The following is a 23,209-nucleotide window of genomic DNA, read 5'->3' as shown; positions in this document are numbered from 1 at the left end:
TCAGTGGATTCAAAAAGCTCAGCCTGGCTCCTGGCTATGACTAAATCATCTAATTATAGCATTCCCATGCTGTGCTTTTTGGGTTCATTCCAAATCCATCAACACATTGATTTTTGGAATGGCATTCTTTACTGCTCCCTAGTCTTGTTTCTCAAGACCTCCTTGTTCACTGTGCTCCTTTCACGTGTCCCGGTTCTCCATCTGCAGGCATCTCCTTTTCTCCAAGCCTTGCCTTTATTTTGCTTGCCACCACGTATTTGCCCACAATTCTCCTCCTAGATGGAGCATCCTATCCAATGAAAATTGTTTCAATCCATGTGGATTCCTACAGTCTGGGTCTGATTCTCTATTGCCTCTACTTTTTGCATAGTCACTTATACCTGTGCAAAATGGGTATATACCAATACCATTCAAATGTGATTAACCCATTGTGCACCGGTGTGATTGACTACACCTGGGGCAGAAAAAGGGCGAATCTGACCATCACCGAGTTTTGTACTCCATTTGCAGAGAAGACAAATAGAAAATTTCAGTCAAAATTACATCAAATCTGCAGGGTTAAGTTGAAGACCTGCAATACCATGAAGTGCATATAACAGTGAAGCAAAACCCTACGGAAGCCCAATTCTATGTGACCATGAGCTACCTTAGAAGGCTTATAAACATTAGCAAATCTTTCAAGGGGCCTGGTCTAAGTCTGGAGCTTGTGATGACACCAGGTGAGTATCGCAGCATTTCCAATTCTTGTAGTCCTATCTCAAGTCTAGCAATATGTGGGATTTCTCTTAAAGCCCTCACTCCTGCCTTTGAGGCTGTCAGCTTTTTTTTTTTTTTTTAATATGTTTCTAGTCCCTCAAGGATACAGAGAAAATCTGGGACATGTGTAATCTATAGGCTCAAACCAGAAGGCAAATAAAAATCTACGGTATTACTTTTTAAACAAGAATCTCATGATTTTAAAGCCAATGTAATGAGATTTCCTTTTAAAAATAATACATTTTGGGTTTTTTATTTGGGGGGGGGTCTAACTAATGCCTTGAGTACTTACAGTTGAGAAAATGATTTTGCATAATTTTGAGTTGGGTTGTGAATATTTTGTACAGCTGTAACTCTGCTCCCCAAACAAAATTATTAGATGTTCTTAAAAGTAGGATTAAGACCTCTCCTTTTTAATACTGTTCTCAGCTGAGTGTATATATATAATCCTTTTCAAAGTATAAAATGCCCGAGGATGTTTCAGCAGTGCTTCTTAAATGACAGCATGTTTGTTCTTTTGCACTTCACTGAACAGCCTATGTTGATCTATACACTACTTTTTTTGTCATACACATTTTAAAATTAATATTTGAATTTGTGCCACTGCTGGCATTTCTGTTTGCATAGCTTGCAAAGTAAGACGCGCAGTATCTTTTAGCCTAAAAAGCAATATACTGTAATTATTTTAGTTGTATTATGGTAGTGCCTTGAGACCCCCAACTGAGATAAGAGCTGAATTATGCAAAGCACTCTGTGGATACATAACAAAAGCCAGTCCCTGCCCCCAAAGAGTTTACAATGTAGACATGACGGACAATGGCTGGGAGAAAAGAAGTCCCCATATTGTCCCCATTTTGCAGATGAGGAACTGAAGCACAAAAAGTTCACTTCCTTCAGGTCTGTGGCAAAGCTGGGGACATAAGAATGGCCATATGGAGTCGGACCAATGGTCCATCTTGCCCAGTATCCTGTCTTCTGACAGTGGCTGATACCAGATGCTTCAGAGGGAACTGAACAGGGAATTATCGAGTGCTCCATCCTCTGTCATTCACTCCCAGCATCTGGCAGTCAGAGGCTAGGGACACCCAGAGCATGAGGTTGCATTCATGACCATCTTGCCTAATTGCCATTGATGGACCTATCCTCTATTCACTTAGCTAATTCTTTTTTGAACTCTGTTATAGTTTTGGCCTTCACAACATCCCCTGGTAATGAGGTCCACAGGTTGACTGTGTATTGTGTGACAAAGTATCTGCTTTTGTTAGTTTTAAACCTGCTGCCTATTAATTTCATTGGGTGACCCCAGATTCTTGTGTTATGTGAAGGAATAAATAACACTTCCTTATCTACCTTTTCAACATAATTCATGATTTTATAGACCTCTATTATATCCCTCCTTAGTCATCTCTTTTCCAAGCTGAACAATGCTAGTCTTTTTAATTTCTCCTCCTATGGAAGCTGTTCATACCCCTAATCTTTTTTGTGGACCTTCTCTGTACCTTTTCCAATTCTAATATCTTTTTTTTTTGAGATGGGGCGACCAGAACTGCACACAGTATTCACAGTATGGGTGTACCAGGGGGATTACCACTGGAACTAAATTAAAATCTCCCAAGTCCCAGCCAGTGCTTTAACCACAGGCTCCACCTTCCTCTTTAATATGTTGATGTTTATTAGGGCTTTGAAACACTTAGACACAACCAAAGTATTAAAAGATTCTTTAAAAGCAAAGTTCTCCTCTTGTGAACATTGAACTCTAAGCTAATTGGGGGCTGCCATTTTTTTATGGCAGTGTGGTCCAATGCTCTTTTTTTTTTTTTTCAGGGAAACAGATGAAATCCAAGATAAAACTGCCCATTGGTGGGGAGGACATGTAATACCGGGTAGCCCTTTGTCTGGGTGAGGGATAGAATGCAAGACTTCCCTTCCTGCTCAGGGGCTTCTAGCCACCCCCCATGGGTGGCACACAGGGAAGGCAGAGCCATAGCCCTATGTCTCTCTCTCCCCCCGCCGCACCAGCTAGTGGAGCTGGTTTGCTGCAGCATTGTAGTGATTCTCCATGCAGCCAGTCTCTTAGTCCTAGTCTACACTAAGGGCTTGTCTCCACTACAGGGAGATTGATGCTGCTGCAATCGATGCAGCACGGGTCGATTTAGCAGGTCTAGTGAAGACCCACTAAATCGAAGGAGGACTGCTCTCCGGTCAACCCCGATACTCCACCTGTCTGGGAAGAGTAAGGTAAGTTGACCGGAGAGATGCAGCGCAGTGAAAACACCGGGATAAGTCGACCTAAGCTATGTTGACTCCAGCTATGTTCACGTAGCTGGAGTAGCATAACTTAGGTTGACTTACCCCGGTCGTGAAGACAAGACCTAAGAAATTAGGTCGGTATAACTGCTTTGCTCGGGGGGGGGGGGGGTGAAAAATCCACACCCGTGAGCGAAGCAGTTAAACCAACCAACCCCCGAGTGTATACAGCACTAGGTCGACCTAGCTTACAGCTCTTGGGGAGGCAGATTACACTACTGTGTTTTAAGTGTAGACAAGCCCTTATATCTGCTGTGTCCTGCCAGTGGTCTTCCGGTGGTAACTCCTTTAAAGAAACAAATTTTAAATACAAAAGCCGTTCTGAAAGAAGACGACCTGCCAAGTATTCAGTCTGTGAAACAACAGTGTATGTGAGAGACTGGGGAGGAATATTGCTTTTAACACTCTTTTGTGTGGCATTTACTTTTTGCAGATCTAAAAGATAGGAGGAGAGCAAAATAATAGAACTTTCTTCTATTCCACATCGTTGGCAACAGGGTTTAAGACATTTAAAATCTCCTTTTGCAGTATCCCTTCCCCCATTGCATTTTCTAACTGCAACTGCAGATTGTTTCACCAAGGGGGTGTACTGCATGTCTCAGAGCAGCAAACTCTGCTAAAAGAATAACATGCAGCACTACCAATAAAATATGCAACTCGCAAAATATATCATTTGATTTATTAGGCAGCATCTTGCTCAGTAAAGTATGAAAACTGAGCCAGAAAACTATCGGGCCAGATCTGTAAACTTTAAATCTTAATCAGTATGAAAAGGAAGAGCCACCAGAGATGTGAACCAAAACAAAAAAGAAAAACAAACCAACCCCAAACAAAAACATCACTGAGTGTATGGTAAAGTTTGCCAGTCTAAGATACCTGATCAGTGACTGTAATGCTCAAAGTGAACGGAAGCTTACTGATGCTGCTTCGCAGGAGGAACTGAATGACATCACTGGGAATTAAAGACTGTTTTACTAAAACAAGGGAAAACCTACTGCAAATTACAAGAACAGAGTATGAGCAATAAAAGGTGAGAGCACATTGGGGAACAAGGGTTAGCCCCCGAGGAGATGGTTTCTTGCCTGGGGCACCTATTTCTGCTATTGTATGTCCCTGGTGTGGTATATGACACTGCCGACTCCCTTAAAGCCCAGGCCACCCTACCAAGAGGGAGGAAGAGAAGCTATTACCTTCTGGATCAGGGACCAAACACTTCCCTGGCTCAGAAGTTAGAGGAGCGGCTCTAACTGTGCCTTTACCTTCTAGCTAAGCTGTTTTAGGGTTAGCTATTTCCATGACCCTATTCTTGCCCCAAAGGTCTAGAGTTGGAAGAATATGTCCAGCCCCCCCCCATCCCCCCAAGCACACTACATGGTAGAAAGAAGAGCTCTTCTGGTTCCTGGGCTCCTCTTTGGAATGGTTGATGGAGGGAAAGAATATTTCTCTGGCCCTCTGGAAGGATCCATTTTACCACCCCTGGTGTGTGTGGTGGGGAGGGGAGGGAAGGAGAGGGTAAGGGCCATATGAACAAAGGCTGTAAGGGGATCTTGTGGGCAAAACTGCACAGGCCAAAGGATGTAATCCACTGAGTCACCTTCTGTATCACATCAGAATCTTCAGTGAGTCTCCATTAATGTGGATCCTTTGTTGTCACAGGAGAAACTGGTGGCCCAATAGACAGCCGAGGGGAGGAAGTTTGGTGACTGCAATGTTCAGGTTGGGAAAGTAAACATACAGAAGTCAGGAAATCAAAGTTGGGAGATTGAGACATTATGGGTCCTAAAGCAGCTTTAACTCAGACACATAGGCTACACACATAATGGACTCGGGTCTCCCTCCTTATGTTTTATCTTATGGGCCAAATGGACCCTGGGGCAACCTCTGTGAAGTCAATGAAGTTACAGCAGGAATGAATTTGGCTCTATACTTGTAAATTTTTACCATGCCGTGTCTGGGCAGTTCAGCATTATCATCCCCCTGCATTCATGAGGGAGGCACCCCAAAGCAGGCGACTGGCTTAAAAAGGGTGAGATTAATAATAGAAGTGTTGGGTTCTTTTTCTTTGCCCTAAGGTTTCTGAGTCTTCAGGGTGCCTTCGGGTCACATTTTCAAACTTTTCTCTGCAATCATGGGAACTACAAATGTATTTTTGTTTAAAAAATGAAAGCTGACATTTTTTTCTTAATTGACTCCCAGAGATGGGACTTTAAGAAAAATACCAACTACAGTGAGACTTGCAAGCATATTGTGAGTGATGGCAATGCTAAGGGTATGTATACACTGCTTCCCCATGCAGCCCCACCCCAGCCCATCCAGCACCTGGATCATGGTACTATTTGGTCCCCAACCCCAAACTGTACAATCTAAACAGAAAACAAGTGTAACTGTTCTTAGTCCACTGCAAACAGCTGGACCCTCCCTGATTCATCCAACCCAAGAGCAGCTGGAAAATGCTTCTCTGATTCCTGCCAGTTTTTAACCTCTCTCTCTCAATGCTTCTGGCTACACGGGAATTAAATATAACTGGTCCTTGCAAACACCCAGCTCTTGTTGCAAAGAGCAATAGACGTTCGGGGCCCAAACTGGGCCGGATTCAGACTTTGGAAGATGTTGCTGGCCCCAGCCCTGCTGCCATGAGCCAGGGCTCGCTGTGCTCAGAAAGTGGCCACGGTGCTGGTTATTGCAGGCGCAGTGGGGCACGGGACCCCGCACGGGCAAGGCGAGAGGGGTCTGGGTCTGGCTGTAGCCTTGGCGGGGAGCAGCCAGGCGGGAGGGGCTTCGCCAGCGCCTCCCGCCCGTGCTCTCTGTTGCGGCTGCTGCTCACTGGGGTGGGGGTGGGCAGGCGCCTGGCAGAGCCTCGCGTGCCACCTCCTGACGGTCCCGGGAAGGGCCGGAGCCCAGCGCGGGAGGAGGCGGGCGCGCGGCGCGCTCGTTAACCCTTGCGCGCCCGGCTCTGAGGCCGTGCCCGGGACGGGAGCGGGGAACACATCCCTGCGGAGCGCTCCCAGCGGGACGGGAGCGGAGGGAGCAGGGCTCTGCCCTCGCCAGGCGGAGGGCGCGGGGGGGTCCCGGCTGGTGCCCCAACGCGCATGACTCGGGGCCTCGGAGCGGGAGCACGTTGGGGAGCGGACAAGGCGGCACCCCGGAGCCTGCCAGCGAGTTGTCTCCTCCTGCTCCCCGCCCTCTCCTCCGCCCGGGGCTCCTCTCACCTCCGGCCTTGTCAGCGGCAGCCGGCGGAGGCTTGCGGGCCGGCCTCTCTTCGGGGGGGGACTTGAAGCGCCCAGGGCTTGCTCCGCAGCCCCCCCGCTGCTTGGGCGGCCGGGCCCAGAAGGCGTCCCGAGGGCGGGAAGCCCTGGGGAAGTGCCCCGCCCTGCCGGAGCCCAGCAGCGCCCCCCGCGCCTCCTGCAACTCTCCCAAGTCAGCCCGCGCCGCGCGCCTGCCGGGGCGGAGAGGGCGCTTCGTGCTGCCGCGGAGCGCGCCGGAGCGGAGCCTTCCCAGCAAGCGGCCGCGAAGATGAACCAGACCGCCGGGGTGTCCAACAGCGTCCGCTGCCCCAGCGGGAAGGGGCCAAAGGTAAGGGCAGCTCCGCGGCGCGCCCCGCGTTTGCAGGGGATCGGGCTTCGAACCAGCCCGTTGGGAAAGTTGGGGGTTGGCGCAAAGCAGCGGAGGGCGGGGAGGTGGCATCGGCTTGTGATTCCGGGCCCGGGACGCACCGTTGTGACAGTAAGACAAGGGCAGTTCGCCGGCCCGGGCTGGCGCTTGGAGCGCTGGCCGCTTTAGACGCGGTGTGCGTTTGTTTTCCCCGAGGAGATGTTTGGGGGAGAGGGGTTTCAGCCGCGCCGCTAGGTCCTTTACTCAGCCCGTCCTCGGCATTAAGAGGTGCTCGAACTGCTCCCATCTGATCACTTCCGCGCAGTGTGCGGCGTGGTCTGCTGATAAATAGCAGCGTTAGTGTTTCTAGAGCGGAGAGCCTTGCTGGAGGGATGAAACTGGGATTTAGCTGCGGGAGGCTGGGTGGGCAACGTGGAAAGCTCCTGAGAAGCTGGAGTTTTGCCTTTCCCGTGTGTCGGTAGCGAAAGCGCTTGTCATTAGCGGGTGTGCGTCCCGCAAGCCAGTGTGCCGCCAACAGTGAAGGGAAACCGTCTCCGGCGAGGAATTATTGCAACCCAGGCAATGCGAGGTACAGCGAGAGGAGGAAATACACGAGCACATGGGGCTGTGATGTGCAGGAACGAGGGGAAGCTCCAGGGAAAGGATCCTGAGTCCGATGAAGTGAGCTGTAGCTCAGGAAAGCTTATGCTCAAATAAATTGGTTAGTCTCTAAGGTGCCACAAGTACTCCTTTTCTACTTGCGAATACAGACTAACACGGCTGCTACTCTGAAACTTTGCTCATAGTTATTCACTGCACAGCCATGAAAACCAAACTCCTCTGTTTTTCATTTAGCCGTTTACGCGAGGAACTCCGGCATCTTGATTTCTGGAGCATCCCTTGCTGTAGCTGCTAGTCACTTCATGCAAAAAAGCACCATCTTAAACTTTCCTAGAGAGACATTGATAATCCATGTGGTGTACTCCGGGTTAGCTGCTTAACATGACTTAAAAGTTTCCTTAACAGAGACAAACGCTGCTAACCATATGCTGTGCTATTTAACCAGGTACAGACACTTTGATTGCAGCATGCCTGCTCTGTTCAGGATAACTTTTCTGATGTTTCCATGTCAGGTTTTCCGGTTTTTGTAAAGAGTTTCAAATACGTGTCTGTAGCTGGAGTTTTGTATTGGATGTTCTGTGATAATGCACAGTTATTTTTCCTTGCATTTTTCAGCACTGAAATCATGTTCTCTCTTCTGGGCTTTATTTCATATAGTTTGATTCAGTACTGATTCTTGCATGTTCTGCAGTTTTGCTTTTTAACTAGTGGAGTTCTGACCCTGCAAGCATGTGTGCATGTTAATCTATCCTGTATCTTAGTTCCCTAGCTGTAAAATGGGGATATTATACTTCCCCTCCCCACAGGAGTGTAGAGAGGATAACCTCCATTCATGATTGAGTTCATGTTCATATTCACATGATGAAAGACCTATAAGTAAGGCTATGATTTAGTTCATGGGTATTTTTAGTAAAAGTCATGGACAGGTCACGGTCAATAAACAAAAATTCATAGCCCGTGACCTGTCCATGACGTGTACTATAAATATCCCTGACTAGATCTTAGCTGGGGATGCGGGGGCGCTGCTCCGGGGGGCTGAGGGGTCGCTGCTGCTGGGGGCCACCGAGGCCAGCGGCACCAGCCGCTGGGGGCCACCCCCAGGGCTGCCTACCCGCGGCTGCTCCTGGGACCACTGCCAGGAGCTGCGGCAGCTTCCGCTCCCCCTGAGACCGCTGCTCGGGTGGTCCCTGGGGCCACCTGAGCAGCAGCCAGTGCAGCCGGCCCTGGGGCTGTTCCAGCAGCACCGGTGCAGCTGTCTGCGGGACTGCTTGAGTGTCTCGCTGAGGAGTCGCTCCAGCAGTGGCCGGTGTGGCTGTCCACAGGGCTGCTTTAGCAGCTGGACCCGGAGCCAGCCTCACCGGCCGCTGCAGAAGTCACAGAAAGTCACGGAATCCATCACTTCCGCAACCTCCACAACAGACCTAGAGCCTTACCTATATATATCTAGAAAAATTAGATGAGCTCACTGAAATGACTAAGTCTTGTAAATATTTTCAAGGCAAGGCCTCCTTTAACACCCCTGTTTTTATTTGCGTGAAAAATATTATTTATTAATTTAATAAATCATATCAAATGCTGGTCTATCATTTATTTAGTGGAGGGGGAAGAGAGTGAGTCCTATTTTTTTGTTCTGCATTTTTCAGTGCCTAGTACAGTGGAGTCCTGGTCCTTGACGGGGCTCCAAGGTGTAATAGTAATACTAATTAATAATACAACAGTTTGACCCAGTAGGTCAAACCCCAGTATACCTACCAAGTAATTCATATAGTTTTAATTTAATTCAAAGACACCTGCAGCATATTTTCAAACATTGTAAGCTGTAGCTATTATTTCCTTTGGAATTGTATTTCTTTTCAAGACAGATGACTGATGATTTAAGCTTTTTAATTAAAACATACAGACTCCATGCGTGACTAATTCTGTTGCAAGGAAGCCCTCCAGAGTTCAGACATAATATCACACAGGAAAGGGATGACAACCTCCTGTCTCTTTAAAATTAGTTAACTTGCCTGGGATGCTAGGTATTGAAGAGCATAGAAGTTTTCATGAAGTTTATTTTTCCCCCCAAGATGTGTTGGCAGACAATGTAGATTCAGTGCCTTAAAAGAAACACGATTGCCAACTTGTTGGGAGCAAGGTCAGGCTGATTCCTGGCTTAGCTGTGTTTTTTCTCTCTCTGCAGAGTAAATCACTCAGATAATAACTTTCCTTTGCAAGATTTACAGCTTTGTATGCTACTCTGAAGCTTTGTATGGTTGCGATGAGCAATGGAGCTAACATTTTAAAGATGGAGATGCTATTAAATGAATTATAAAAGTGAATAGATTGATTCATTGATTGTAGCAATATGTAAGGATCCGCTAAAACCATTTGCATCTTATTGGCAAGACCATTTGACTTCGTTAGCTGGCTTAATAAACATCTGACTTCATGTTACTCACAGTTACCACTGAAAGACTATAACTGGTTGGTACTGGTTTTGAGGAAATATTTTGTATACACATAAAGGGCATATTCTACTTGCTTTATGCCATGTGTGTAACCCCATTGCCTTCACCAGGACAGCTGGTGTGAACAAGATGAGAAGGATTTTTTCCACAATAGTACTCTTTGGGAAACATCCTCTATTTAAGGCTTCCTAAATTTGCAAATACTATGGGTATGGGGTCCACATCTGTTTACAATGAAGGCACTGGGGGAAATCTATAGATTTCAATGGAAGCAAGATTGGACCCAAGTTAGTAAAGTCTATATTAAAGGAAGGATGGTCCAGTAGTTGAGGGTTTAGCTTAGGACTTGAGAGACCTGGATTCAATTCCAATTCCCTGCCCTACCAAACTTTCTGTGTAACCTTGAGCAAGGCATGTTGCCTTTGTAGCTATGCCTACATAGGGAGGGGCAGCCCGTGGCAATGAGTCTCAGAGGCTAGGTCGATGGACTTGCGCTGTGGTGCTAGAAATAGCACTGTAGACTTTGTGGCTTGGGCTCTCAAGTGCACCCCCCTTCCTAAGTTTCAGAGCCTGAGCTGCAATGTCTGCACAGCTATTTTTAGGACCATAGCGCAAGCTTGACTCTGTCACTCCACGCTCTGAGGCTCACTGCCACTTGCTGTGTAGCTGTCCCCTCTGTGCCTTAGTTCCCCATCTGTAAAATGGGATAATGTCACTGCACTGCCTCATGGGCTGTTGTGAGGTTAAATACAATACAGATTGAATCACTCACGTACTGTGGTGATAGGAGGCATGTAAGCAGAGCTAGGCAGGAAATGGGGTTTTCTTATCCTGCGGATATTTTGTAGAATCTGACTTTTTTTTTCCCATCTCAGAATAGGACAATAAGTCAAACTACTGAAAATATTCATAAGCTGATAGCTGAAATGTTTTTCATGTTGGCTCAATCAAATGTTTCATTTTGATTTCAACCTTTTTTATTTAACCTTTTTTTGTTAAGTATAAAAGAAAATAATTTTGAACCAGAAAGCTGGAATTTTTCATTTGGAAATTGTCTGTGCTGGTTTCAGTGAATTAGCATTTTTGATGGAAAAAAAAACAATTTATTGAAAATTTCTCAAGCAGCTCTACCTTAGCTATCTAGAAAATAGAAAGGGATTCTGAAAACTTCCAACAGGAAAGCATTGTACCTGTCACAGATACAAGTAATACCTTCAGTCACTGTCACTGAAAGAAGCTGCGGTGGGGGGGGGAATATATCTGTGTCTTGTTTCCATTGTGCCTTTGACAGGACCTTGTGTGTAGTCAGCTTCACTACTTTGCTGATGGTCAGTGTCACTTCCTGTCTCATGCACTCATGTGATGACTGCATTCTCTAGTGCTGCCTGGAGGGTTGCTCAGGTGCACTCTCTTCCACCGGTCTTTCAAGAGGGAGTTTGGGGCCAGGAGGATTACTCCTTTTCCCACACTCCCTGCATAGAGCTGAGGTGGGGGAGGACTATGGGGGAACTTCCTCCTTCACTCAGTCCCCTGCATAGAGCTTGGGGGAGGGGGCGGCAACCAAAGGCAACCAAACTTCATTCCCCAGTTCCCTGCATAGCGCTGGTGGGTGGGGCTAGGATCACCTTAACTCTTTGCATCTGGACTCGTAGCTGGAGTGCAATGGAAAGTCTAATGGGGAGCAGCTGGGGACAGGGTCCTTCTTTCCCTGGCACTCCCCTGCAGATCCCAGAGAGAAGTTCAGAACTAAGAGTGGAGCTTACCTGAATGCCTGGTAGGCAGCAGGCATAGGCACAGATGTATCAGATGTAACAGATGTGGGGAATGGGTATGAGAAGCAGAGTGCTCCTTTCTCACTTGGTGAAGTGCACAGGAACCTTCCAACCATTATCGGGGAGATCAAAAAAAAGTGGGGGGGGGGAGAGAGAAAGAGGTAAATTTAGGACATATTGAGGATGTTCTCTCAGAAACCTCAATTTTTAAAGACATTAGTCCATTCAAAAAGCTCATCTCAACAGTGTCCCTTTAAGGGCCAGATCCTATGCCTTTTGAAGTCAATGGGATACTTTCCATTGTCTTCCCAGCACACTGGGTCAGATCCTATAAATGGCTAGAGTATAAATCCAAATACTGAAAAGGTTTGAAATCACTCACAAATAGAGTAAGCATGAATGATGCATTTTGGTCAAATCTAATAATATTGCATTAAAGTTGAGCAAATGGGAGCTCAAGTGGTGGAAATAGTCACTAAATGCTTCTAGTGGGACACACTGTAGGCTATTGGGGATGTTTACTAAGCATGAGCCATATCTTGGCATTAAAAATATAAGTAACAGGAAAAGTTAGTGCATTAAAGAACTGTGTTTTTTGGACAGCAGTCCAAATTATTGTAACCTGACCACTCTTTAGCAATAAAGAATGCCTATGGATAACAACGAACGATTTATGCAGACTTTGTTTTGAGGAAAAACAACTGTACTAATTAGCAATACCAACTTCTAAAAAAGAGGCTGGAGAAAACAATTAAAGGGTTTTTAAATTGCTTCCTGCCCCTATATGAAGTCCTTGCTCCCTTAAGCTTAGCCTAAATAAGATGTTCAGGACTCAGTGCGCTGTTGGTAACTACCCTATTGCTGTGAAAAGAATACATTTCGTATATAGAATCATAGAATATCAGGGTTGGAAGGGACCCCTGAAGGTCATCTAGTCCAACCCCCTGCTCGAAGCAGGACCAATTCCCAGTTAAATCATCCCAGCCAGGGCTTTGTCAAGCCTGACCTTAAAAACCTCTAAGGAAGGAGATTCTACCACCTCCCTAGGTAACGCATTCCAGTGTTTCACCACCCTCTTAGTGAAAAAGTTTTTCCTAATATCCAATCTAAACCTCCCCCACTACAACTTGAGACCATTACTCCTCGTTCTGTCATCTGCTACCACTGAGAACAGTCTAGAGCCATCCTCTTTGGAACCCCCTTTCAGGTAGTTGAAAGCAGCTATCAAATCCCCCCTCACTCTTTTCTTCTGCAGACTAAACAATCCCAGCTCCCTCAGCCTCTCCTCATAACTCATGTGTTCTAGACCCCTAATCATTTTTGTTGCCCTTCGCTGGACTCTCTCCAATTTATCCACATCCTTCTTGTAGTGTGGGGCCCAAAACTGGACACAGTACTCCAGATGAGGCCTCACCAATGTCGAATAGAGGGGAACGATCACGTCCCTCGATCTGCTCGCTATGCCCCTACTTATACATCCCAAAATGCCATTGGCCTTCTTGGCAACAAGGGCACACTGCTGACTCATATCCAGCTTCTCGTCCACTGTCACCCCTAGGTCCTTTTCCGCAGAACTGCTGCCTAGCCATTCGGTCCCTAGTCTGTAGCGATGCATGGGATTCTTCCGTCCTAAGTGCAGGACCCTGCACTTATCCTTATTGAACCTCATCAGATTTCTTTTGGCCCAATCCTCCAATTTGTCTAGGTCCTTCTGTATCCTATCCCTCTCCTCCAGCGTATCTACCACTCCTCCCAGTTTAGTATCATCCGCAAATTTGCTGAGAGTGCAATCCACACCATCCTCCAGATCATTTATGAAGATATTGAACAAAACCGGCCCCAGGACCGACCCTTGGGGCACTCCACTTGATACCGGCTGCCAACTAGACATGGAGCCATTGATCACTACCCATTGAGCCCGACAATCTAGCCAGCTTTCTACCCACCTTATAGTGCATTCATCCAGCCCATACTTCCTTAACTTGCTGACAAGAATACTGTGGGAGACCGTGTCAAAAGCTTTGTTAAAGTCAAGAAACAATACATCCACTGCTTTCCCTTCATCCACAGAACCAGTAATCTCATCATAAAAGGCGATTAGATTAGTCAGGCATGACCTTCCCTTGGTGAATCCATGCTGGCTGTTCCTGATCACTTTCCTCTCATGGAAGTGCATCAGGATTGATTCTTTGAGGACCTTTGAGGATCTATGAGGATGACAAGCTGCTAATTTGTATAGAGTGGAATCCACAAACATACTTTGGTGCCTGAACGCCATATTTACACATCTAAGTCCTGGGTTTAGGCACCTAAGTCCCAGTTTTGGCTCCACTGTGATTCACAAAACTCTCATCAAGCCCTGTGGCCACATAAGCGCACTTGGCGCCTAAGTATTTTCAAGCTCTGGGCAGGCATACTGCTGCTCCCCTTCAGGCATCCGTGCACCTATCTCCCACATAAGCCTCAGAGTGATTCATGAACCAGAGGAAGATTGGTTACCACATACCACTTAGACATTTGGCCACCTATCTCATAGGTGGCCTCTGAGCTCATCTACCAAATTGGGTCCAGTTCAGAAATCCAGCTGTGAGGGGAAGGGGGGAACATTATCTTTTAACTTTTACCTCATTGGTTAGAGCACTTGCTTGGAATATGGGACACCCAGGTTAAACTCCCTCCTCTAAGGCAGAGGAGACATGATTTGAAAAGGGGGTCTCCCACCTGTCTCATGAGTGCCCTAATCACAGGACTACAGAGTTAGAGTGTCTCTCTTTCTCCCTCCCACCCACCCACTCCTCGATGACTGTTCCCCTGTGGATAAATGCTTAATACATCTTGCTGTGTCTACATTAGGGTTTTGAAATATGTTAGTTGGGGAATTTTAAATATATACCTCCTATCCTAGTCTAGTCAGTACCTTAGTAATCACATTTCTGTCTGAACATTTTAACCTATTAATGCAATATTACCGTAACACACTGAGATCTATTTTAGGTTGGATATTAGGAAAAGCTTTTTCACTAGGAGGGTGTTGAAGCACTGGAATGGGTTACCTAGGAAGGTGGTGGAATCTCCTTCCTTAGAGGTTTTTAAGGTCAGGCTTGACAAAGCCCTGGCTGGGATGATTTAGTTGGGGATTAGGTCCTGCTCTGAGCAGGGGGTTGGACTAGATGACCTCCTGAGGTTCCTTCCAACCCTGATATTCTATGATTCGGGCCCCATTGTGCTTGGTGCTGTACACACACATAGTAAGAAACAGTCCCTGCCCTAAAGAGCTTACCATGTAAATAAAACAGTAAGTGGGAGAAATGAGAATTGTAATCCTTATTTTACAGACAGTGAGCTGCGGTTTGGAGATTAAGTGACTTGCCCAAAGACAACAGGAAGTCTGTGACAGAACTAGGAATTGTTTGTTAAAAGTAACACCTAAGGCTACTATAATGACGCATTAGAAACATTTGTTTCGTGTGTGTGTATGTGTGTTTCATTTAATAGTATTTATGTAGAATCAATTTCACTCTTTCCTCTGTACAGTCAGTCAGTTTTCCCACTTGTTTGTTTGGGTCTTTCACATGGCAACAGAGGAGAGAAAAACATGTCAAAAATAGGAAAAAAATGTCCAGAAAACTAAAAAAAATAAAGAATTGACAGCCGGACTCTGGAGGGTCTAATCCTTGACACTGCTTTTATCTTTCTTTTTTTTTCTTTTCCAAATTGATGCTGTCTCTTTAATGAGTAAATATGGGAAATGTGTTTTGCAGCTGTTGATGTAAATTAAAAGAAGTTGCTTTTGTAAGCCTTTTAGGCAGACGTTAATTAATGCTACAATGAGGATTCTAGTATTAATGACGCCTTGTGAGGTTCTTGGCCAGAGCTTCTGTCTCATTTTATTTCAGACTTTAGAGTTTCTGCCCTCTTCATACTTTTCCTTGTAAGACTAGTGTTCATTTTCAGTGAACTTCATAAATGAGTCCCCACTAGCACATATAGGTCAGTTCTTCTATCAGCCTTCCTCCAAACTCCCATTACCATTAATGGGAATTTTACATGCAGAACAATGGCAGATTCAGCCCCGTAAATTGCAAAGAAAGTCTTTAGTCTTCCTTTTAAAAACAAAATAACCCCCTAATATATTTTCTCTTCAAGAGAAGAAGGTGACACCGTAAAACTTACTGGCAACATAAATATCTGCTAGACGCTAAATAACTTTTGAAAGTTAAATGCAATGACTGGCCCATCAATTTGTCTTCCTTTATCAGTCTTTCCAGGTCTTGAACACTCCTGCAAGGGGGGGCAACATGATCTAGTGGACACAGCACTGGACTGGGAGTCATGGTTAGGCCACACCCCTCTCCTTGGCATTTCCTATTGGTTAGTTTAGGCAGCTCCCTGCTTGGTCTGCTGCAGGAGGGCTGGAACCATTTTTATAGTGGGAGTGCTGAGAGCCATTGAACCAAACTGTAAACCCTGTTTATAATGGAAACCAATCCAGGGGGTGCAGCAGCACCCCTAGTTCCAGCACCTATGGTCGGCTGGATTTTGTGAATCCCATTTTTGGGCTCCCAACTCTCCCCCTGTGTTGTATAGGGAGACTGGGTACCTAATTTGCAGTTGTGAATTCCACCAGGTGGCAGGGTTTTTAAACACTGTACAGCAATGCTCTGTGTTGCAGCACCTAAAGGTGCTAGCTAGCACACTAAAATAGCCGTGTAGATGCAGTGGCATAGGCAGTAGGATGGGGTAGCTGCCCAAGTAAGTACCTGCAGTCCCAGGCAGGATGGTATTTGGGCAGCTAACCCATCCCACTGCCTGTATCACTGCACCTACACTGCAGTTTTTCGTGCACTAGCTTGATAAAGCTAGCATGTGTATATGTACCTGAGCTGGGAATGACACCTCCAGTTCGAGTGTTGACATACCCTAAGACCCCTTTGTGAACCTAGCCCAATGTGTTTGTACAGGGTCTAGTGTAATGGGGCCCTGATCATATTTGGGGCATCAAGGCATTACTATAATACAAATAATAAAAGGTGCTGATTGCGTAGTCCCCTCAACTCCGCCTGACATCAGTAGGAGTGGAGGGTGCTCATGACTGAGCCCTTTAAATCTCCCACCCCAAAGTAATCTTTCAGGAATACATTAGTGAGCCAATGTAACAATGAATGGGAAAGAAACTTAGAATGAGTCTGTATCCAGCCTGATGCAGGGGTTCATGAACTGTGGGGCTTAGAGCTGGGCAGGGGTTGGAAGGGTTAAGCACAAACTTTCCTTGAATTTCTTTCCCAAACAGGTTTAGAACTTTTTTTTTTCCCACTAGCACTGTTTTTTAATATTTTGCGTGGTGCAGTATAAAGGGAGCGAGGCGCTCCTTGTCCCTGGCCTTTTCACCCTCCGTGTGAGAGCTACCCAGAGCTTGGGTTGCTGTTACCTCCAGGCTCTGCCAAGTGGGTTGTAATGGGGAGAGGGATGGTGCTCGCTTCAGCTCCGGCAGTTAATGTATTACTGCCTGCTTCAAGCACACATCCGCTCTTGGGTGAGTGTATCACTGAACTGACCTCCGACCCAAGGGGGTGAGAGAGACCTCCGTGTATGTATCGCTGAAGTTGCATGTCAGGTCAGCGTTGGGAAGATTGCAGTGCTATTCTGGTCTGTGTATATCCGTGGGTGCTGATATCTGCTGCTGGTTTTCATCATTAATGAGAGATAAACACATCATAAAATTTTATTGGGTGTTCGTGCTAACAAATTAGCTAACAGTTGGTGCTTTAAAAACCCAGGCAGAGCACCATCACTAGAATATGCAATGGCTTTTTAACTAGCATACAGCAGAGAGCAAATGTCTGAGAACCTAATATGATGTAACAGATTTATATTTTTATCTTATTAGTTAAAACAGGTGAATGGAAATTCAAGAAAAATCTTACTACATATGCACAAATTAAGCGGCTTTTATCAGATTAAAAACTCCTTAAAGGAGCTCAGTCATTAAATAACTATGAGCTGTATTAAAGTAGTGATGTTAACTTGTAATATCGAGAGTAGTGCACTACTCAAAAATAAACTAGCCTACCAACTTCAGTACTCAAACACTAAAATCAAATAACGTGAAGAAGATTTATTTTAGCATTTAAATGATTTTATGTCCCCATAAGCCAAAAATGATATGCTGTGAATATAATATGGGTCATCTAGGGCCAGTACCATTGACTTCATTGGGAATCAGACTGGTCCCCTAAGCTATGGGGGCGGGGGAGAGGGAGAGAAAGGTGACTTCATTTCAGACTCCTTTCCTTGGTCACTGGAATGTGGTTGGGTCATTTTGATATCAATGTTCTATCAAGAGGGGAAAGATTTATTTATTGAAACTTCACCAATGCTGGGCCCTTTTATTCTCAGTGAATATGCTGTCTGGATAGAGTTTGATTTTTAATCTCTAAATTGTGAAGAGACTCTATAGTTCTTCATTCCCACCTTAAACAACAGGTAACTCCACACAGGTGGGTCAACCTTTTTTTCTGTGGATAAAGTAGTCTGAGTATTAGTTAACTTGCACTGAGTAAGGTGCAGGTGGGTGTCTCCGTCTATGGGTCTGGGTATTTGTACGGCTGTCATCTCAATAGTGTCAGAGAAGAAGGATGGCCTTGTGGCTAAGGCATTGGGCTGTGATGTGAGTGTTGGGTTGATTCCTGGCATTAGGACAGTCTTCCCCAGAGACTGGGTAAGTCACTTAGACCAGTGGCTCTCAACCTTTCCAGACTACTGTACCCCTTTTAGGAGTTGGATTTGTCTTGCATACCTCAAGTTTCACCTCTCTTAGAAACTACTTGCTTACAAAATCAGACATAAAAATAAGAGTCACAGCACACTACTACTGAAAAATTGCTTACTTTCTCATTTTTACCATACAATTATAAACTAAATCAATTAGAATATACATGTTGTGGTTACATTTCAGTATATAGAGCAGTATAAACAAGTCCTTGTATGACATTTTAGTTCGTACTGACTTTGTTGGTGCTTTATATGTAGCCTGTTGTAAAACTAGGTAAATATCTAGTTAAGTTGATGTACCTTGGTTGAGAACCACTGACCTAGAGTCTAATTCTGCACCATTGAATCAGTGGGAGTTTTGCCATTCCAGGATTGGGGCCATTATCTGTGCTTCATTTTCCCAGTCATAAAAAATAGGGATGATAATATTTACTTTGTCTGTTTGCATTGTAAGTTATTAGGGGCAAGGATTATCTCTTCCAGTACCTAGCTCAATAGAGCCCTGATCCCAGCTGTGACCAGGTGGTACTACTGTAATATAAAATAATACAAATCTGAGCACCTCACACACCTTAAGGTCATTAATTAAGGGCATATAGTCTTTTTTTTTTTTTAAGGGAAAAAAACACCTAGAAGGGACAGAAATACATACAAATGTGCACAAAATATGCATAGGAAGTTTCCATGTGTCATGCCATCAGATATACAGAAAGATATAAGTTGTAGCAAACCAAAGGTATGTTCCCTGTGAAAACCCCAGAGAGCTGAAACCTGCAGATCATGGGCTGGGGAAGATCTTAAGCACTGTGATCCTTCAGGTGTGTCTGCAAATTGAAAAGGAGGCAGGGGATCAATGTGTTTGAGCCCCTTACTGTGTGAGGTCAACAAACTCTCACATGTTTGTAGATGGCCTTTCTGTGCTTGGTATTCCAGAGACTTTGCTGAGAATAATTTGCTGCTACCCAAGGCAGCAGTAACTTGCAATGTATTTTTTCTTTTAGTGAGTTAGGCTGTGCTTGCAGGTTGCTAACTCACGTACTTTGGCTTTTCTCTGACTTCTCCCTAGACATCACAGACGCATCCTCATGGTTGCAAATTTTGGGCTGGATATCTTATTAAAGTAGGAACTTGCTCAATGTGGCATCATCCCAAATCTGAGGTTTTAAGACTCACATGAGCTTTTGGGATGGAGTATCTGCCCTGCTCATCTGAACCTATGGAAACCTATGACTTTACACAAAAAAACAGAATAATAAACATTCAATAACTGCTACTCCACTCTAATATTATGATTTGTATTGAACTAGCCCCTAGGAGTCCCAGTCATGGGCCAGGACCTGACTGTGTGGCTGTACAAACACAGAAGAAAAAGATGGTCCCTGCTCCAAAGAGCTTAGTCAAAGCTAGTTTTGATTTGTTTGCTGGTTTGTTTTTTCATGTGCTTATACCTTAGTCACCTGAATTAAGCAGCATCAAAGTAAATATTACCAAACCGCACAAGCATGAATAGCACATCTGCTAACCTTTCATTCCCTCGTGTGGTGTTCATCACAGCTTCTTCCCTCTTCCTGCTCTACCTCCGCTGTATTTTCATGGCAGGGGTGGACGCTGCATATGCTACTTCTAATGAAGTATTTTAAAAGTGAATTTAGCCTTTGTGAATATAGTGAAATTAGTCTTGCTTCTCCACAGAACAGGTATCCTTCCCCAGCTGTCCTGATGATACCCCTCAATCCTGACTCGGAGGTGCCTTTGGGGCCCCTCTAGAAGGTGTAGTTCAGTCTCCATTCCATTTTAGTCGGTGTGGCCTGTAATGAGAGGGTTTTGTTTGTGTGTGTGTCATTTACTGCTTGCAAAAGGCCCTAGATGGACAGCCTCAGAGAGAGGAATGTTCTTTTTTCTACCACAGAAACAGCACAGCCAGCAACAACTGTAGCTACTCCACACTGCCGTGGCAATGCGTCTAACTCTTGACCCGGAAAGACTGCTAATAGATACCTGTTCACTAGGCACTGGACTGATACTGTCACATTTCTTCTCCCATAGAATACGGATAGGCCTCACAACTCTTGGTCACTCCTGACCTGGGCCCTTTAAGATGCCTCCAATTGGACATCCAGAAAAGCAAGGCACCTAAAATTACTTGTCACTCTTGGAAATGTTGGGCCTGTTCTAGCCAGTGATCTAGGTGAAAGACTCCACAGGCTGCTGTTTACTAGCTGTTTCAAAGACTCTATTTCTGACAATGCTTTGAGTGGATTTTTTCTTGCAGATGAATGGAAGACTCCAGTGCATTACTATGACTTTAATGCAATGAACTAAATGTTATGTGAGCTCACCTTATTATGATAAAAATATCTTGTTTGAAATTACACCTTTGACACGAGGACTATAAGTAACCTTCAATTATTAGCCTTCCTCAGCCAAGTATTTTTCATGTTGTGGTTTCAGTGTATTTTACAGTTGATTCTACCCTGAGAAATTTCGATTGCTGACCGACATTGACACACAAAAGATTAGAGACTTCTCCTTTTTATGCAATGGGGATTTACGTGTCTTACTCCCATTAATGTTAATGGAGCAACACACCTAAATCTGATGTTCATGGATAGGAGAGAATAGCCACTAAAGCTTTTTCAGAGTATAAAGCATAATGTTTATTAAAGAACTGGTAAATGAAAACTATGCTTCCTGGCACTTATATTTCGGTGATTGTACAAAAATGAGGCCTCCAGCCCCTTAAATTGTAGTTTGCAGTGACATTACCACAAATCACTTAATTTGTTTCAACACTCATCTATTCTAACTTCCTTGTAGGCATTTATTTGGATGGTCTCCATATCAGAATCCGCATCTGAGCACAAATATCAATGTGTTAGCCATGAGCTGTCACTTGCAGGTTGTTAACTCATGTACTTTGACTTTTCTCTGACTTCTTCCTTGACATCACAGACACATCTCTATGTTTACAGTTTTGGGCAGGGTATCTTAATAAAGCAGGAACTCATTCAATATGGCACCATTAAAATCTGAGATTTTAAGAATCTTATGAGCTTTTTTGACAGAGTTGTTTTAGGTCCTATCTCCAGCAAGGAACGTGATATATTTTTTTGAGCTTGTAAACATTCACAACACTTAATGTATGCAGCTGAGAAATATCTACTTCTTGCAAAAGCTAAAGAGACAGATGCACCCAGATATTGAGATGAAAAGAGAAGATGTAAGTGTAATCAAAGCGGAGTCCTATGTGCAAACCGGGATATATGAGCCCGAACCCTGTTCCACTCCAGATATAGGAAAGTCAATATGCGTGTAATTTTCAATAATACAACATAGTTCAAGCACCCATCAATGCATGTCAAAAAAGAGAACCATGATGCAACTGGGAAGAGGACTTGAGCACTGGACTGGAATTTGGGGAACTTTGGTACTATTCCCAGTTCTGCCACTCACCTGCTGGGTCGTGACAAGCAGTGACGTGACTTGCCCAAGCTCACCCAGCATGCTGTTGTTAGAGTCAAGAATAGAACCCAGGTCTTTTCAGTTCCGTTCCAGTCCAGTGTGCTAGGCCACAGTGCATTCCTATGTATTGCTTAAAACGTGACTCAGGACTTTCAGCAATTTTATCCTAGATATCTGTGACTACTTCGTCTGTCCCACTCCCTCGCACACACTTTAGCCCACCTTGCATGTGAAGAGGGGCCCTAACTCAGGGCAGGATTGCGCCTCTCTGTGTATCTCTGTATTTGGCTACCTTTGTTTTAAATTGATAGTGACTGCTACTGAGTGCTCTTCTAATGAAAAACAAATGTGCTAAAATTAATATACTGAGCACCATGGCTTTCCTTTTTTAAACTAGAATTACGATTTAGCTTTTTTTTGTTTGCATGTTTGTTGTGATAAAGCCATAACTCGCCCCACTCCTTTCCCCCTCATGACAAATAACCAGCCTTGATCATAGCTGATCACAAAGCTGTCCCTTTTATTATTTTTGTCAGATACTCAGCGTAAAAGCTTTAGTGTTTTTGCAGTTCTGTTTACTTGTGGTGTTATATTTAGCAACTGTTTTTTGTTTTTTTGTTTATTTCCAAGAAGAGGGTCTATATCGGGCTCACTTCTTTCCTCGGTTGTTTAACATATATCTTGCCATTTTCTGCATAATTACAGTGAATGGCCAAGATTTTCAAAAGTGACTGATTTTTGAGGTCTTTGGTGTTTTGCCTCCCCAACCTGAGGGGAGCCTGTGTAGAGGAGACAAGGTGAGAGAGATAATATCTTTTATTGGACCAACTTCTGTTGGTGGAAGGAACAAGTATTCGAGCTAGACAGAGTTCTTCTTCATGTCTGAGGAAGGAAACTAGAGTCCAAAGAGGGTCTGATTTCCAGAAAGTGCTGAGCCTCACACCTTGTGAAAATCAGGCCCTTTTAAATGAGTTAGGCAGCCAAAATGTAAGGAGTTAAGTACCTAACCACCTTTATAAATCTGGCCTTTATCTCTCTTGAAAAATCTTGGCGAATGTGTGTGGATTGTTATTAACCATTTGGTTGGTTGATTTATTGCATTAAGAGAATTTGTTGCGTCCATTTTAACAAAAAACAAATGTTCATTCTTGACATTTCCTCCTGAGGAAAGTTCAGTTTTTGAGTGTTTGGGTATCTCTTACAGGTGCAATTTATCTGTCAAAGCTGTTTTCATTATGCATTTCCCGCTGCCTGGCAATTTTTTTTTTTTTTTTTTTGCTGCTAACAAAGGACATTTTAGATCAAGGCCACTAACTAATTGTGTAAAATGCATGCAGGAATGCCAAAGAATTTGAATAGAGTATTTCTCCTTAAAATGTGTGTGTTTTAACAGCATATGGCTTGCAAGAGTGTATATACATTTTGGTTAGCTAGGTGCATAATTACCTGTTTCTGGACTATAAGCAGCTTTCTTATTAC

The 23,209-nt window shown here is 44.5% G+C and overlaps 1 protein-coding gene and 1 long non-coding RNA gene across 3 annotated transcripts in view; one reads left to right on the top strand and one right to left on the bottom strand.

Moving 5' to 3' along the window:
* The window catches only part of LOC311515415, a 51,858-nt gene extending 40,274 nt beyond the window's left edge, over window positions 1-11,584 (bottom strand). The window contains exon 1 of the long non-coding RNA XR_014710130.1: window positions 11,489-11,584. This is a non-coding gene — a long non-coding RNA (uncharacterized lncRNA). The remainder of the gene's footprint in view (window positions 1-11,488) is intronic.
* Window positions 5,999-23,209, top strand: part of DPP6 (dipeptidyl peptidase like 6) — a 787,036-nt gene continuing 769,825 nt past the window's right edge. For both annotated transcript variants that reach the window (XM_084618426.1, XM_084618430.1), the window contains exon 1: window positions 5,999-6,636. In XM_084618426.1, the coding sequence (XP_084474552.1) occupies window positions 6,577-6,636 (60 nt within the window). In that variant the 5' untranslated portion in view covers window positions 5,999-6,576. The remainder of the gene's footprint in view (window positions 6,637-23,209) is intronic.

The sequence above is a fragment of the Lepidochelys olivacea genome (assembly GCF_965140295.1).
Source record: "Lepidochelys olivacea isolate rLepOli2 genome assembly, chromosome: 2".
Taxonomy (NCBI): domain Eukaryota; kingdom Metazoa; phylum Chordata; order Testudines; family Cheloniidae; genus Lepidochelys; species Lepidochelys olivacea.
Note: the sequence above shows the minus strand (reverse complement) of the source record. Positions and strands in the feature narration are given on the sequence as shown.